The sequence below is a fragment of the Lichenostomus cassidix genome, unplaced genomic scaffold, assembly GCF_008360975.1.
Source record: "Lichenostomus cassidix isolate B80296 unplaced genomic scaffold, HeHo_3.0 HiC_scaffold_38, whole genome shotgun sequence".
In the NCBI taxonomy this organism is placed as follows: Eukaryota; Metazoa; Chordata; class Aves; order Passeriformes; family Meliphagidae; genus Lichenostomus; species Lichenostomus cassidix.
The window spans coordinates 375363-391530 of NW_028147440.1; the positions used below are offsets into that span (position 1 = coordinate 375363).

The 16168-nt window shown below is 36.9% G+C and overlaps 1 protein-coding gene across 7 annotated transcripts in view; it reads right to left on the reverse strand.

The window, feature by feature from the left end:
- Positions 1–16168, reverse strand: part of PRMT1 (protein arginine methyltransferase 1) — a 32446-nt gene that overhangs the window by 7913 nt on the left and 8365 nt on the right. For 3 of the 7 annotated variants that reach the window (XM_085045605.1, XM_085045600.1, XM_085045602.1), the window contains 6 exons: positions 13858–13992; positions 10608–10763; positions 7357–7420; positions 4723–4865; positions 4058–4145; positions 1782–1897 (listed from right to left, as the gene is read on the reverse strand). In XM_085045605.1, coding sequence (XP_084901731.1) covers positions 1782–1897; positions 4058–4145; positions 4723–4865; positions 7357–7420; positions 10608–10763; positions 13858–13992 — 702 coding nt within the window. Of the gene's footprint in view, positions 1–210; positions 235–1781; positions 1898–4057; positions 4146–4722; positions 4866–7356; positions 7421–10607; positions 10764–11979; positions 12032–13857; positions 13993–16168 lie in introns of those variants that run through there. The other 4 variants (XM_085045606.1, XM_085045604.1, XM_085045601.1 and 1 more) reach the window with 3 other exon arrangements.

Consider the following 16168-nt stretch of genomic DNA (forward strand, 5'->3'; position numbering starts at 1 on the left):
ACCTTGACTGTGTAGATGTCAACCTCCTGGGGAGAGAAAATGGGGAAAAAGCAGAAAAAATGGTGAAAATGGGTGAAAAAATGGTGAAAATTGGTGAAAAAATGAGGAAAATTGGCGAAGAAATGGAGAAAATAGAGCAAAAAATGGGGAAAAATGACCCTAAAATGACCTAAAAATACTCTAAATTCAACCCAATATTAATTCCTCCACCTTGACTGTGGAGATGTCAACCTCCTGGGGACAGAAAATGGGGAAAAAATGGGAGAAATGGTTAAAAAGGGTGAAAAATGGTGAAAAAATTGGTGAAAAAATGGTGAAAATTGGTGAAGAAATGGAGAAAATAGAGCAAAAAATGGGGAAAAATGACCCTAAAATGACCTAAAATATTCTAAATTCAACCCAAAATCAATTCCTCCACCTTGACTGTGGAGATGTTGAATTCCTGGGGAAGAAAAATGGGAGAAAAAGCACAAAAAATGGGGAAAATTGGGGGAAAAATGGTGAAAATCGGTGAAGAAATGGTGAAAATAGAGCGAAAAATGGGGAAAAAAATGGGGATTTTTTCTCATTTTTTTCACCGTTTTTCCTCTTTTTTTTTACCGTTTTTTCCCAGATTTTTTTTGGTTTTCCCCAAATTTTGGTAATTTCCCCCCAAACCTTGATCAGGCAGCTGTTGGTGACCAAAAACCACCCAAAAAATCCATTTTTTCCCAAATTTCCCCCATTTTTTCACCGATTTTCCTCATTTTTTCACTGATTTTCCTCATTTTTTCACTGATTTTCCCCATTTTTTCACTGATTTTTCCCAAATTTTTTGTGTTTTTCCCCAAATTTCGGGATTTCCCCCCAAACCTTCATCAGGCAAACATTGATCACCAAAAACCACCCAAAAAATCCATTTTTCCCCCATTTTTTCACTGTTTTTTCCCCATTTTTTCACCGATTTTCCTCATTTTTTCGCCGATTTTTCCCGAAATTTTTTTGTTTTTTCCCAAATTTTTTGTGTTTTTCCCAAATTTTGGGAACTTCCCCCCAAACCTTGATGAGGCAGGCGTTGGTCACCAAAAAACACCCAAAAACCACCAAAAATGCCCCAAAAAATCCATTTTTTCCCCATTTTTTCCCATATTTTCCCCATTTTTTCACCGATTTTCCTCATTTTTTCACCGTTTTTTCCCAAATTTTTTTTGTTTTTTCCCAAAATCCCGGAGTTTTCCCCCAAACCTTGATCAGGCAGGTGTTGGTGACCAAAAACCACCCAAATAATCCATTTTTTCACCATTTTTCCCATATTTTCACCATTTTTTGCTCTATTTTCCTCATTTTTCCACTGATTTTCCTCATTTTTTCACCGATTTTTCCCAAATTTTTTGTGTTTTTCCCCAAATTTTGGGAATTTCCCCCCAAACCTTGATGAGGCAGGCGTTGGTCACCAAAAAACACCCAAAAACCACCAAAAATGCCCCAAAAAATCCATTTTTTCCCCATTTTTTCCCATATTTTCCCCATTTTTTCACCGATTTTCCTCATTTTTTCACCGATTTTTCCCAAATTTTTTTTGTTTTTTCCCAAAATCCTGGGATTTTCCCCCAAACCTTGATGAGGCAGGCGTTGGTGACCAAAAACCACCCAAATAATCCATTTTTTGGTCATTTTTTGCCATATTTTCCCCATTTTTCGCTCTATTTTCCCCATTTTTTCACCGATTTTCCTCATTTTTTCACCGTTTTTTCCCAAATTTTTTTTGTTTTTCCCCAAATTTCGGGAATTTCCCCCCAAACCTTGATGAGGCAGGCGTTGGTGACGAGCTGTTTGGGATCCACCACGTCCACCAGAGGCTCTTTGATCGCCACGTCTTTGATGCACGACATGTCGAATCCGTAAACGTTCTCCCACCCTGCAGGAAAAAATCCCCAAAAAATCAGGAATTTTAGGGGGAAAATCCAAAAAAAAATTTGGGAATTTTCACCGAAAAAAATTGGGGGTTGACCCCAAATCCCATCCGAAAAATTCCCGAGAAATTCCCAAAAAATCCCCCAAAAAATCCCCCCCTAAAAATCCCAAAACCCCTAAACTTCAAAAATTCCCAAAACCCCTAAAAAATCCCCAAAAATCCTAAAATCACCCAAAATCCCAAAAAATTTTTTAAAATTCCCAAAAAATCCTAAAAATCCAAAAAAATCCCCAAAAAATCCTAAAAATCTCCCAAAAAATTCCCAAAAAATCCCCCAAAATTCCTCCACCCCTCCCACCCCTTTTCCCCAAATTTCCCCCAAATATTCCCAAATTTTGAGATCCCAAACCTCATTATTCCCCCTAAAACTCCTCCTAAAATCCTTAAAAATCCAAACCCCCCAAAACCAATACCAAAAAATCCCCCCAAAATTCCCCAAAAAAAAAAATTCCCAAAATTCCCAAAATCCCCAAAATCCCCAAAAATCCCCAAAATCCCAAAAATCCCCCAAAAATAAAAAAAAAAATATCCCAAAAAATCCCCTAAAAATCCCCAAAAATTCCCAAAACTCCTCCAAAATCCCCCCAAAAATCCCCAAAAGTCCTAAAAATCCCAAAAATCCCCCCAAAATCCCCCAAAAATCCCCAAAATTCACCCTCCCACCCTTTTCCCCACATTTCCCCCAAATTTTGAGATCCCAAAACCTCATTTTTCCCTCCAAAACTCCTCCTAAAAATCCCCAAAAAGTCTCAAAAATCCCTAAAAAATTCCCAAAATCCCCCAAAAATAATAAAAAAAAATCCCAAAACAAAAATCCCAAAAATTCCCAAAAAATCCCCAATTTCCCAAAATATTCCCAAATTTTGAGATCATAAAACCTCATTTCCCCAAAATCCTATTTTTCCCCCCAAAACTCCTCCTAAAGTTCCCAAAAATCTCCAAAAAATATCAAAAAAATTCCCTAAAATTCCCCAAAAAATCCCCAAAAATAATTCCCAAAATTTCCCAAAAATCACAAAAAAAATCTCCAAAAATTCCCTAAAATTCCCCAAAAAATTCCAAAAAAATCCCCAAAAATTCCCAAAAAATTTTTTAAAAAATCCCCAAAAATCCCCAAAAAATCCCCCAAAATTCCCTCACCCCTCCCACCCCTTTTCCCCACATTTCCCCCAAATTTTGAGATCCCAAAACCTCATTTTTCCCTCCAAAACTCCTCCTAAAAATCCCCAAAATTCCCAAAAATCCCTAAAATCCCAAAATCCCCAAAAATTCCCAAAAAAATCCCAAAAATTCCCCAAAAATCCCCAAAAAATCCCAAAAAAATCCCAAAAATTCCCAAAAATTCCCCAAAAATCCCAAAAAATCCCCCAAAAAATCCCAAAAAATCCCCCAAAAATAAAAAAAAAATCCCCAAAAAATCACAAAAAATCCCCAAAAAATTCCCCAAAATTTCCCCAAAAATCCTCAAAAATTCCCCAAAAAATCCCAAAAAATTTCCAAAAAAATCCCCCAAAAATCCCCAAAAATCCCCAAAAATCCCAAAATCCCAAATCCAAAAATCCCCAAAATTCCCAAACCCCCAATTCCCACTCAAAAAATCCCCAAATTTTGAGATCCCAAAACCTCATTTTCCTCCCAAACTCCTCCTAAAAATCCCCAAAGTCTCAAAATCCCAAAAATTCCCAAAAAATCCCCAAAAAAACCCCAAAAATCCCAAAAAAATCCCCAAAAAATCCCAAAAATTCCCAAAAATCCAAAAAAATTCTCCAAAAATACCCCAAAAAATCCAAAAAATTCCCAAAACTCCTCAAAAAATCCCCAAAATCCTAAAATCACCCAAAATGCCAAAATTTTTAAAAATCCCCAAAATCTCCCAAAATTCCCAAAAAATCCCCAAAATCCTACCCCAAAAAATCCCCAAAAAATCCTAAAACAAAATTCCTAAAAAATCCCCCCAAAATTCCCCCAAAATCCTAAAATCCCCAATAAATCCCCAAACAAAATCCCCAAATTCCCAAAACCCTGTACTCACCCCTCCCACCCCTTTCCCCCAAATTTTTCCCAAATTTTTCCCAAATTTTCCCCAAATTTTGGGGTCCTCACAGTGGATTTTGTAGTCCTTGTACTGCCTGTCCTCGATGGCAGTGACGTACAGAGTCGCTCTGTCGGGGAAAATCAACCCATCCGGGGTCTGCAAAAGGAAATTTTGGGAATTTTTTGGGAGGTGCTGGGAAGTGGGGGAGGGGTGGGGAGGGTGGGGGATTTTTGGGGATTTTTTTTGGATTTTTTTGGGAATTTTTTGGGATTTTTTGGGGAATTTTTTTGGATTTTTTTTGGATTTTTTGGGGATTTTAAAAATATTTTCTGGGGATCTTTTGGGGTTTTTTTTTTATTTTTTGGGAATTTTTGGGAGGTGCTGGGAATTGGGGGAGGGGTGGGGGATTTTTGGGAATTTTTTTTGATTTTTGGGGATTTTTGGGATCATTTCAGGGTGTTTTTTTTGGGGAGATTTTTGGGAATTTTGGGGTTTTGGCTCCTGAGATTTTCTGGGAAAATTCCTGGAATTTTTGGGGTGAATTCCCAAGGTTTTTGAGGTTTTCTGGGTGGATTTTGAGTCACTTTTTTGGGCCAAAAATGCCATTTTTGAAGCAGCGCTTTGGGACTTCTGGAGGGATTTCACTCCTGAGATTTTGTGGGATTTTTCCAGGGATTTTTGGGATGAATTCCTGGTATTTTTGGGGTGAATTCCTGTGATTTTGGGGTCTCACCAGCCATTTATCTCGTGCATAAATGACAGTGTTCAGCATGGACTCATAGAACAGACAATATCCCATCCACTCGCTGATGATGATGTCGACTTTCTCCACCGGCAGCTCAACTTCCTCCACCTTCCCCTTGATGATGGAAACCACTGGAAAAACGGGAAAAATGGGAAATTGGGAGAGGCAGGAAAATTTGGGATTTTTTTGGGGTTTTTTGGGGGATTTTTGGGATTTTTTTGGGGATTTTTTTGTGATTTTTTGGGATTTATTTGGATTTTTTTTGGGATTTTATGGAATTTTTTTGATTTTTTTTTTTCAGTTTTGGGGGGATTTTTTTGGGAATTTTTTTGGTGATTTTTTGTAGGATTTTTTTTATTTTTTAGGATTTTTTTCAATTTTTGGCGGGATTTTCCATTTTTTGGGGGTATTTTTTATTTTTTAGGGCTTTTTTTTCCATTTTTTGGGGATTTTTTTCCATTTTTTGGGGGATTTTGTCAAGGTTGTTAGGGATTTTTTTACCAAATTTTTTCCATTTTTGAGGTATTTTTCTTTTGAAGGTTTTTTCAGATACTTTTGAGGTTTTTTTTATTTCTGGGAATTTTTTATTTTTGAGATTTTTTGAATTTTGGGGCATTTTCAATTTTTGGGATTTTTTGAAATTTTTAGAAAATCTCAAGGATTTTTTTCCAATTTTGGGGTTTTTTCCATTTTTGGGGGATATTTAAAGGATTTTTTAGCTTTTGAAAAAAATTTCTTCCCATCTTTTGGGAATTTATTTAGATTATTAAAATTTTTTTTCAAGGTTTTTTTAGATTTCTTTCCACTGTTTTTTGTATTTTTTTCCATTTTTTGGGATGTTTTTTTGAAGGTTTTTCTAATTTTTTTGGATTTTTTTCCATTTCTGGGGGGATTTTTCTTTATTTTTTGGGGATTCTTTTGAAAGTTTTTTTGGATTTTTTTCAATTTTTTTTCGATTTTTTTGGGGGATTTTTTGGTGGGAATTTTGGGGTCATTTTGGGGTCATTTTTGGGGGGATTTTGGGGTCATTTTGAGGTCAATTTTAGGGTGATTTTGGGGTCATTTTGTGCGAATTTTAGGGTCATTTTTGTGGGAATTTTGGAGTCTTTTTGGGTGATTTTGGGGAATTTTGTGGTCATTTTTTGGGTGATTTTAGGTGATTTTGGAGTCAATTTTGGGGTGATTTTGGGTTCATTTTTGGGATGATTTTGGGGTGATTTTGTGTGAATTTCAGGTTCATTTTTTGGGATGATTTTGTGGGAGTTTTAGGTTCATTTCTGGGATGATTTTGGGGTGATTTTAGGAGTTTTTGGGTTCATTTTTTGGGGGAAATTTTGGGTTGTTTTTGGGGTGATTTTGGGTTCATTTTTAGGGTGATTTTAGGTGATTTTGGGGTCAATTTTAGGGTGATTTTGGGTTCATTTTTGGGTGACTTAATGGGAATTTTGGGTTCATTTTTTGGGATGATTTTGGGGTAATTTGGGCTCATTTTTGGGTGATTTTAGGGTCCATTTTAGGGTGATTTTGAGTTCATTTTTTGGGTGATTTAATGGGAATTTTGGGGTCATTTTTGGGGTGATTTTGTGGGAATTTTGGACTCATTTTTGGGTGATTTTTAGGGTGATTTTGGGTTCATTTTTGGGGTGATTTTGGGGTAATTTTTGGGTGATTTTGGCGTCACTTTTGGGGTAATTTGGGCTCATTTTTGGGGTGATTTTAAGTGATTTTGGGGTCAATTTTAGGGTGATTTTCAGTTCATTTTTTGGGTGATTTAATGGAAATTTTGGGGTCATTTTTGGGGTGATTTAGGGGTAATTTTGTGGTCATTTTTGGGTGATTTTAGGGTCAATTTTTGGGTGATTTTCAGTTCATTTTTGGGGTGATTTTATGGGAATTTTGGGTTCATTTCCTGGATGATTTTGGGGTAATTTGGGCTCATTTTTGGGGCGATTTTAGGTGATTTTGGAGTCAATTTTAGGGTGATTTTGGGTTGATTTTTGGGATGATTTTGTGGGAATTTTGGGTTCATTTTTGGGTGATTTTGTGGTAGTTTTGGGGTCACTTTTGGGGTAATTTGGGCTCATTTTTGGGGCCATTTTAGGTAATTTTGGGGACAATTTCAGGGTGATTTTGAGTTCATTTTCTGGGTGATTTAATGGGAATTTTGGGTTCATTTTTGGGTGAATTTGTGGGAATTTTGGGTGATTTTGGGGTCATTTCTGGGGTGATTTGAGGGTCCATTTTAGGGTGATTTTGGGGTCATTTTTGGGATGATTTTGGGGTGATTTTAGGTGATTTTGTGGGAATTTTGGGTTCATTTTTTGGGCGATTTTGGGGGAATTTTGGGGTCATCTTTGGGGTGATTTTGAGTTCATCTTTTGGGTGATTTTAGGTTCATTTTTGGGGTAATTTTAGGGTAATTTTGGGGGGATTTTCGGGGTGATTTTTGGTGTTTTTGGGGCGATTTTAGGTGATTTTGGAGTCAATTTTAGGGTGATTTTGAGTTCATTTTTTGGGTGATTTAATGGGAATTTTGGGTTCATTTTTGGGATGATTTTGGGGTAATTTTAGGGTGACTTTGGGGTAATTTTTGGGGTGATTTTTGGTGTTTTTGGGGCTCACCATGGTCCAGTTTGTTGGCTTTGACGATTTTCACAGCGTAGTCAGAGATGCTCGAGCACTCGATCTGGGGAGAGAATTTGGGATCCTAAATCCCCCAAAATCCACCCTGAGAACCCCAAAATCCACCCAAAATCACCCCAAAATCCCCTAAAATCCAACAAAATCCCCTAAAATCCCATAAAATCTCCCCAAAATCCACCAAAATCCCCCAAAATCCACCCTGAGAACCCCAAAATCCACCCAAAATCCCCTAAAATCACCCAAAATCATCCCAAAATCCATCCAGGAAACCCCAAAATCCCATAAAATGACCACAAAATACACCCTGGGAACCCAAAATCCACACAAATCACCCCAAAACACCCAAAATTCCTGAAAATCACCCCAAAATCACCCCAAATCCCCCCAAACCATCCAAAAATCCACCCAAAATTCCCCAAAATCCCCTAGAATCACCCAGAATCCTCCAAAGCACCCCAAAATCACGCAAAATCCCCTAAAATCCACCAAAATCCACACAAATCTCCCCAAAATCCACCCTGGGAACCCCAAAATCCCCCAAAAATCACACAAATCACCCCAAAATCACCTCAAAATCCACACTGGGAACCCCAGAATCCTCCAAAATTAACTCAAGAAACCCCAAAATTACCCCAAAATCCCCCAAGTCACCCCAAAATCCTCCAAAATCATCTGAAAATCCTCCAAAATCCAGCCAAAATCCCCTAAAATCACCCAAAATCACCCCAAAATCATCCCAAAATGCATCCAGGAAACCCCAAAATCACCTAAAATCCCCCAAAATCCACTCTGGGAACCCCAAAATCCACCAAAATCCCCCCCAAAATTCCTCAAATCTTTAAGAATTTTTCTTAAATTTTCCCAAAATCCCCCAAAATTTTCCCAAAATCCCTCCAGAACATCTCAAAGTCCCTCCAAGACCTACAAAATCCCCCAAATTTCTCCAAAAATTACCGGAATTTCTCAAAAAATGCCCAAAAATCCCTCAAATTTGCCCGAAAATCCCCCAAATTTTTCCCAAAACTCCCGAAAATTTCCCCAAAATCTCCAAATCCCCCGATGACTCGGCGAGCCCCAGCCTTGGCAGCGAACATGCAGAGGATCCCAGTGCCACTGCCAACAGCCACAGCCCTAAACCCCCAAAAACCCCCAAATTTCCCCAAATTTTTACCGAACTTTCCTAAATTTTTCCCAAAACCATCCAAATTTTCCCAAAATTTTCCCAATATTTTCCCAGATTTTTCCAAAATCCTTCCAGGACCTCCAAACTCCCTTGAATTGCTCCAAAAATCCCCAGAATTTTTCAAAAAATCCCCCAAATTTCCCCCCAAAATCCCTCCAATTTGCCCGAAAATCCCCCAAATTTTTCCTAAAATCCCCCAAATTTTTCCCAAATTTCCCCTAAATCTCCCCAAGACCCCTCAAATCCCCCAAAATCTTCCAAAACTGTGGCAAAATCCCCCAGATTTTCACAAAAATCATCGGAATTTCTCAAAAAATCCCCCAAAAATCCCCCAAAATCACTCAAATTTGCCCCAAATTTTCCCAGATTTTTCCCAAAATCCCCCAAATTCACTCCAAATATCTGAAATCCCCCGATGACTCGCCGAACCCCAGCCTTGGCAGCGAACATGCAGAGGATCCCAGTGCCACTGCCAACAGCCACAGCCCTAAACCCCCAAAATTCCCCAAATTTCCCCAAAAATCCACCAAATCTTTATGAAATCTTCCCAAAATCCACCAAAATTTTCCCAAATTTTTCCAAAATCTTTCCTAAATCGCTCCAGGACTTCCCAAATCCCCCAAATTTCTCCGAAAATTCCTGTTTTTCTTCAGAAAATCCCCCAAAAATGCCCAAAAATCACTCAAATTTGCCCCAAATTTTCCCAGATTTTTCCCAAATATCCCAAAATTCCCAGAATTTCCCCCAAATACCCCGATGACTCGGCGAGCCCCAGCCTTGGCAGCGAACATGCAGAGGATCCCAGTGCCACTGCCAACAGCCACAGCCCTAAACCCCCAAAAATCCCCAAAATTTCCCCAAATTTTTACCGAATTTTCCCAGATTTTCCATAAATTTTTCTCGAAATCTCCTAAATTTTCCCAAATTTTTCCAAAATCTTTCCTAAATCGCTCCAGGACCTCCCTAAGTCCTTCTAGGACCTACAACATCCCCAAACTTTCTCCAAAAATTCCCATTTTTCTTCCAAAAATCCCCCAAAAATCCCCCAAAATCACTCAAATTTGCCCCAAATTTCCACAGATTTTTCCCAAAATCCCCCAAATTCACCCCAAAATCCCCAAATTCCCCGATGACTCGCTGAGCTCCAGCCTTGGCAGAGAACATGCAGAGGATCCCAGTGCCACTGCCAACAGCCACAGCCCTAAACCCCCAAAAATCCCCAAAATTTCCCCAAAAATCCACCAAATCTTTATGAAATCTTCCCAAAATCCACCAAAATTTTCCCAAATTTTTCCAAAATCTTTCCTAAATCTCTCCAGGACTTCCCAAAATCCCTCCAGGACTTCCCAAATCCCCCAAATTTCTCCAAAAATTCCCATTTTTCTTCCAAAAAACCCCCAAAAATGCCCTAAAATCCCCCAAATTTTTACCGAACTTTCCTAAATTTCTCCCAAAATCCCCCAAAATTTTCCCAAATTTTTCCAAAATCCCATCAAACCTCCCCAAACTTTTCCAAAGTCCCTCCAGGATCTACAAAATCCCCTAAATTTCTCCAAAAATCACCGGAATTTCTCAAAAAATCCCCAAAAAATGCCCAAAAATCACTCAAATTTGCCTGAAAATCCCCCAAATTTTTCCCAAAACTCCCTAAAATTTCCCCAAAATCTCCAAATCCCCCGATGACTCGCCGAGCTCCAGCCTTGGCAGCGAACATGCAGAGGATCCCAGTGCCACTGCCAACAGCCACAGCCCTAAACCCCCAAAAATCCCCAAATTTCCCCAAAAATCCACCCAATTTTTACCCAATCTCCCTAAATTTTTCCCAAAATCCCCCAAAATTTTCCCAAATTTTTCCAAAATCCCATCAAACCTCCCCAAACTTTTCCAAAGTCCCTCCAGGATCTACAAAATCCCCAAAATGTCTCCAAAAATCACCGGAATTTCTCAAAAAATCCCCAAAAATTCTCCCAAAATCACTCAAATTTGTCCCAAATTTCCCCAAATTTTTCCCAAAATCCCCCAAATTCACCCCAAATATTTGAAATACCCCGATGACTCGGCGAGCCCCAGCCTTGGCAGCGAACATGCAGAGGATCCCAGTGCCACTGCCAACGTCCAGAACGACTTTGTCCTTAAATAAGTGACGATTGTGGAACATTGAGTTCCGGTAGGTCAGAGTGCGAACCTCGTCCTTCAGCATCTCCTGGGGGGGAAAAATCATTAAAAATTAGTGTTTAATTAACCCTAATTAGCAGGGGGATTTGGGAATTGGCAAATTCTGTGAAATTTCTGTGAAAATCCTGCAAAAATCCCATGAAAATTGGCTGAAATTTGAGCAAAATCTGATTATTTTGACTTAAAAATCCACTGATTTTGACTCAAAATCTGCTGAATTTCACCCAAAATGGAGATAAAAATGCCTCAAAAATCCATCTGGTATTTGTAAAATCCCAAATCCTGCAAGAATTCCATGAAAATCCCACAAAAATCCCATTAAAAATGGTGAAATTGGAGCAAAATCCAATTATTTCGACTCAAAATCGTCTCTAAAATCTTCCCCAATTCCACCTCGTCCTTCAGCATCTCCTGCAGGGGTGAAATTAGCATAAAATTAGCATTTAATTAACCCTAATTAGCAGTGGGATTTGGGAATTAGCAAATTCTGTGAAAATCCTGCGAAAATCCCATGAAAATTGGCTGAAATTTGAGCAAAATTGGAGTTTTTTTACTTAAAATCTGATTATTTCGACACAAAATCTGCTGAATTTCACCCAAAATGGGTTAAAAATCCATCAGAAATTCAGCTGGGATTTGGAAATTCCCAAATCCCATGAAAATTCCATAAAAATCCCATTAAAAATGAGTGAAATTTGAGCAAAATCCGATGATTTCTACTCAAAATTGTCCCTAAAATCTCCAATTCTACCTCGTCCTTCAGCATCTCCTGGGAGGAGAAAAATCATTAAAAATTAGCATTTAATTAACCCTAATTAGCAGTGGGATTTGGGAATTTTTAAATTAAAAAAAAATTCTGTGAAAATCCTACGAAAATCCCACAAAAAATGGTGAAATTGGAGCAAAATCTGATTATTTCGACTCAAAATCTGCTGGAATTTCACCCAAATCTGCTGAATTTCACCCAAAATGGGGTAAAAATGACTCGAAAATCCATCAGGGATTTGTAAATTCCCAAATCCCACGAAAATTCCATAAAAATCCCACAAAAATCCCATTAAAAATTGTGAAATTGGAGCAAAATCTGATTATTTCGACTCAAAAAATTGACTCAAAAATGCCTTAAAAACCCCAAAAATCACCCGAAAAATATAAAAAAAATCCTAAAAAAATCCTAAAAAATTCCTTAACATCCTGAAGACCCTAAGAATCTAAATTTTGGGGTAAATTTTGTTATTTTTTACCTCGTGGATGCCAAAGTGAGCTTAGGAATCGAAATAATAATCCTTGGAGGTGATGAAAAACTCACCCTGAAAAATAACCTTAAAAATCCCAAAAAACCCCCTAAAATCCTCTTAAAACTCCTTTAAAAAACTACAAAAAACCACTTAAAAATCCCATAAAAAACACTTCAAAATCCCTTAAAAATCCACTTAAAAATCCACTTAAAAATCCCCAAAATCACCCAAAAAAACCCTAAAAAAATCCTAAAAAATCCCTTAAAAACCCGATTAAAAATGCCTTTAAAATCTCTTTAAAATCCCTTAAAAATCCTTTAAAAAATGACTAAAAGCTCCTTAAAAATACCTTAAAAATGCCTTAAAAATCCCAAAAATCACCCAAAAAACCACTAAAAAAATCCTAAAACAATCCAAAAAAATTCCTAAAAATCCCCCAAACCCTCCCAAGCCAAATTTTAGGATTTTTTTGGGGATTTCTCACCTCATGGATGCCAAAGTGAGCTTAGGAATCGAAATAATAATCCTTGGAGGTGATGAAAACTCACCCTGAAAATAACCTAAAAATCCCAAAAAAACCCCTAAAATCCAATTTAAAATCCCTTTAAAAAACTTCTTTAAAATCTCTTAAAAAAACTACAAAAAAGACTTAAAAATCCCTTTAAAAACCACTGAAAATTACTAAAAAACACATAAAAATACCTTAAAAATTGCTAAAAAAACCACCTAAAAATGCCTTAAAAATCCCAAAAATCACCCAAAAAATGCCCAAAAAAATCCTAAAAAAATCCCAAATATCCCCAAGACCATCAGGCAATAAATTTTGGTGTATTTTTTACCTCATGGATGCAGAAATGAGCGAAGGAATCGAAATAATAATCCTTGGAGGTGATGAAAAACTCACCCTGAAAATAACCTTAAAAATCCCCAAAAAACCCCTAAAAATCCCATTAAAAACTCCTTTAAAAAACTACTAAAAAACACTTTAAAATCCCTAAAAAATTGCTAAAAAAAACTTGAAAAATCACTTAAAAATACCTTAAAAATGCCTTAAAAATCCCTTAAAAATGCCTTAAAAATCCCAAAAATCACCCAAAAAATACCCAAAAAAATCCTAAAAAATTCCTAAAAATCCCCCAAACCCTCCCAAGCCACATTTTAGGATTTTTTGGTGTATTTTTTACCTCATGGATGCCAAAATGAGCGTAGGAGTCGAAATAATAATCCTTGGAGGTGATGAAAAACCCACCCTGAAAATAACCTAAAAATCCCTGAAAAATCCTTTAAAACACCCTAAAAAAACCGTAAAAAAAAACTAAAAAATCCCTTAAAAAAACCCTTAAAAATCCTTTAAAAAACTACTAAAAAAAACCTGAAAAATCACTTAAAAATACCTTAAAAATGCCTTAAAAATACCTTAAAAATCCTAAAAATCACCCAAAAAATGCCCAAAAAAATCCTAAAAAATTCCTAAAAATCCCCCAAACCCTCCCAAACTAAATGTTGGGGTGAAATTTGTTATTTTTTACCTCATGGATGCCAAAGTGAGTGTAGGAATCGAAATAATAATCCTTGGAGGTGATGAAAAACTCACCCTGAAAATAACCTAAAAATCCCAAAAAAACCCTAAAATCCCATTAAAGACTCCTTTAAAAAACTACTAAAAAACCTTAAAAATCCCTTAAAAAACTCCTTTAAAATCCTTTAAAAAACTACTAAAAAAACCCTGAAAAATCCCTTAAAAATACCATAAAAATGCCTTAAAAATACCTTAAAAATCCCAAAAATCACCCAAAAAATGCCAAAAAAAAATCCTAAAAAATTCCTAAAAATCCCCCAAACCCTCCCAAACTAAATGTTGGGGTGAAATTTGTTATTTTTTACCTCGTGGATGCCGAAATGAGCGTAGGAATCAAAGTAGTAATCCTTGGAGGTCATGTCCTCCGCCGAGGGTTTGGCTGAAGCTTCAGCTGGGGGGAGAGAAACCTGCGGGGGGCAGAGAGGGGATTGGGGGCACCCCTGGCACCCCCCACAGCCTGTCAATCCCAAATTTCCTGAATTCCCAAAAATTCCCAGAAAAAATCCCAAAATTCCAGCGAAAATCCCATCAAAATCCCATTAAAAATGGCGAAAATCCCATTAAAATCGCATTAAAAACACCCAAATTCCTGTGAAAATCCCATAAATGATCCCATTTTTGGCACCCCTGGCACCCCCCACAGCCTGTCAATCCCACATTTCCTGAATTCCCAAAAATTCCCAGAAAAAATCCCGAAATTCCAGCGAAAATCCCATGAAAATTGCACTAAAAATGACAAAATTCCCATCAAAATCCCATTAAAAATGGTGAAATTCCCATTAAAATCGCATTAAAAACACCCAAATTCCTGTGAAAATCCCATAAATGATCCCATTTTTGGCACCCCACAGAGCCTGGCAATCCCAAATTTCCTGACAATTCCCAAAAATTCCTGAATTCCCAGAAAAAATCCCAAAATTCCAGCGAAAATCCCATTGAAATCCCATGAAAAATGGCGAAATTCTGGCAAAAATCGCATTAAAACCACCAAAAATCCCACAAATATTCCCATTTTTGGCACCCCTGGCACCCCCAGAGCCTGTAAATCTGAGAATTCCCAAAAAAATCCCAAAATTCCCAAAATCCCAGAAAAAAATCCCATCGAAATCCCATTAAAAATGGCGAAATTCTGGCGAAAATCCCATTAAAAACACCAAAAATCCCATTAAAATCCCATTTTTAAAGGGTTTTTTAGTACCCCTGGCACCCCAGTGATCCTATAAATCTGGGAATTCCCAAAAAAAATCCCAAAATTCCCAAATTCCCAGAAAAAATTCCCAAATTCCAGCGAAAATCCCACTAAAAAAAGCAAAAATCCCCCAAAAATCCCATAAAAGTCCCAAAAAAATCTCCTAAAAATCCTATAAAATTCCTCAAAAATCCCCAAAAAAATCCCCTAAAATCCTATAAAATTCCTCCAAAAATCCCACAAAATTCCCAAAAATCCCCTAAAAAAATCCCATAAAATTCCCAAAAATCGCTAAAAATCCCCAAAAAATCCCATAAAATTCATAAAAATCCTCTAAAAATCCCATAAAATCCCTCAAAAAACCCCAAAAAATCCCCTAAAATTCCCCAAAATCCCTTCAAAATCCCCTAAAATTCCCCAAAATAATCCTCTTAAAATCCCATAAAATTCCTCAAAAAAACCCAAAAAATCCCACAAAATCCCCAAAAATCCCCTAAAAAAATCCCATAAAATTCCCCAAAAATCCCTAAAAATCCCACAAAAAATCCCATAAAATTTATAAAAATCCTCTAAAAATCTCATAAAATTCCCCAAAAATCTCATAAAATTCCCTAAAAACCCCAAAAAATCCCCTAAAATTCCCAAAAATCCCTAAAAATCCCCCCAAAAATCCTCTTAAAATCTCATAAAATTCCTCAAAAAACCCCAAAAAATCCCACAAAATTCCCAAAAATCCCCTAAAAAAATCCCATAAAATTCCCCAAAATCCCTAAAAATCCCCCAAAAAATCCCATAAAATTCATTAAAATCCTCTAAAAATCCCATTAAATTCCCTAAAAATCCCCAAAAATCCCATAAAATTCCCAAAAATTCCCTAAAAATCCTATAAAATTCCCCAAAATCCCTAAAATCCCCCAAAATCCTCTTAAAATCTCATAAAATTCCTCAAAAACCCCAAAAATCCCAAAAATTCCCAAAATCCCCTAAAAATCCCCTAAAATTCCCTAAAATCCCTCAAAATCCCCTAAAATTCCCTAAAATAATCCTCTAAAAATCCCATAAAATTCCTCAAAAACCCCAAAAATCCCACAAAATTCCCAAAATCCCCAAAAAAATTCCCTAAAATTCCCCAAAATCCCTAAAAATCCCCCAAAAAATCCTCTTAAAATCCCATAAAATTCCCTAAAAATCCCCAAAAATCCCATAAAATTCCCAAAAATCCCCTAAAAATCCTATAAAATTCCCATATAAGGAACTCCATTAGAGATTTAATAGGATTTTTGGGGGAATTTTGGGGTTTTTGGGGCTAAAAAATGGGGAAAAAAATCACCAAAATCTGGGAAAACCCAAAAATTCCTGGAGATCTCGAAAATTCCCATTTTTTTTGTTTTTTTTGGGGATTTTGGGGGTTTTTATGGGATTTTTAT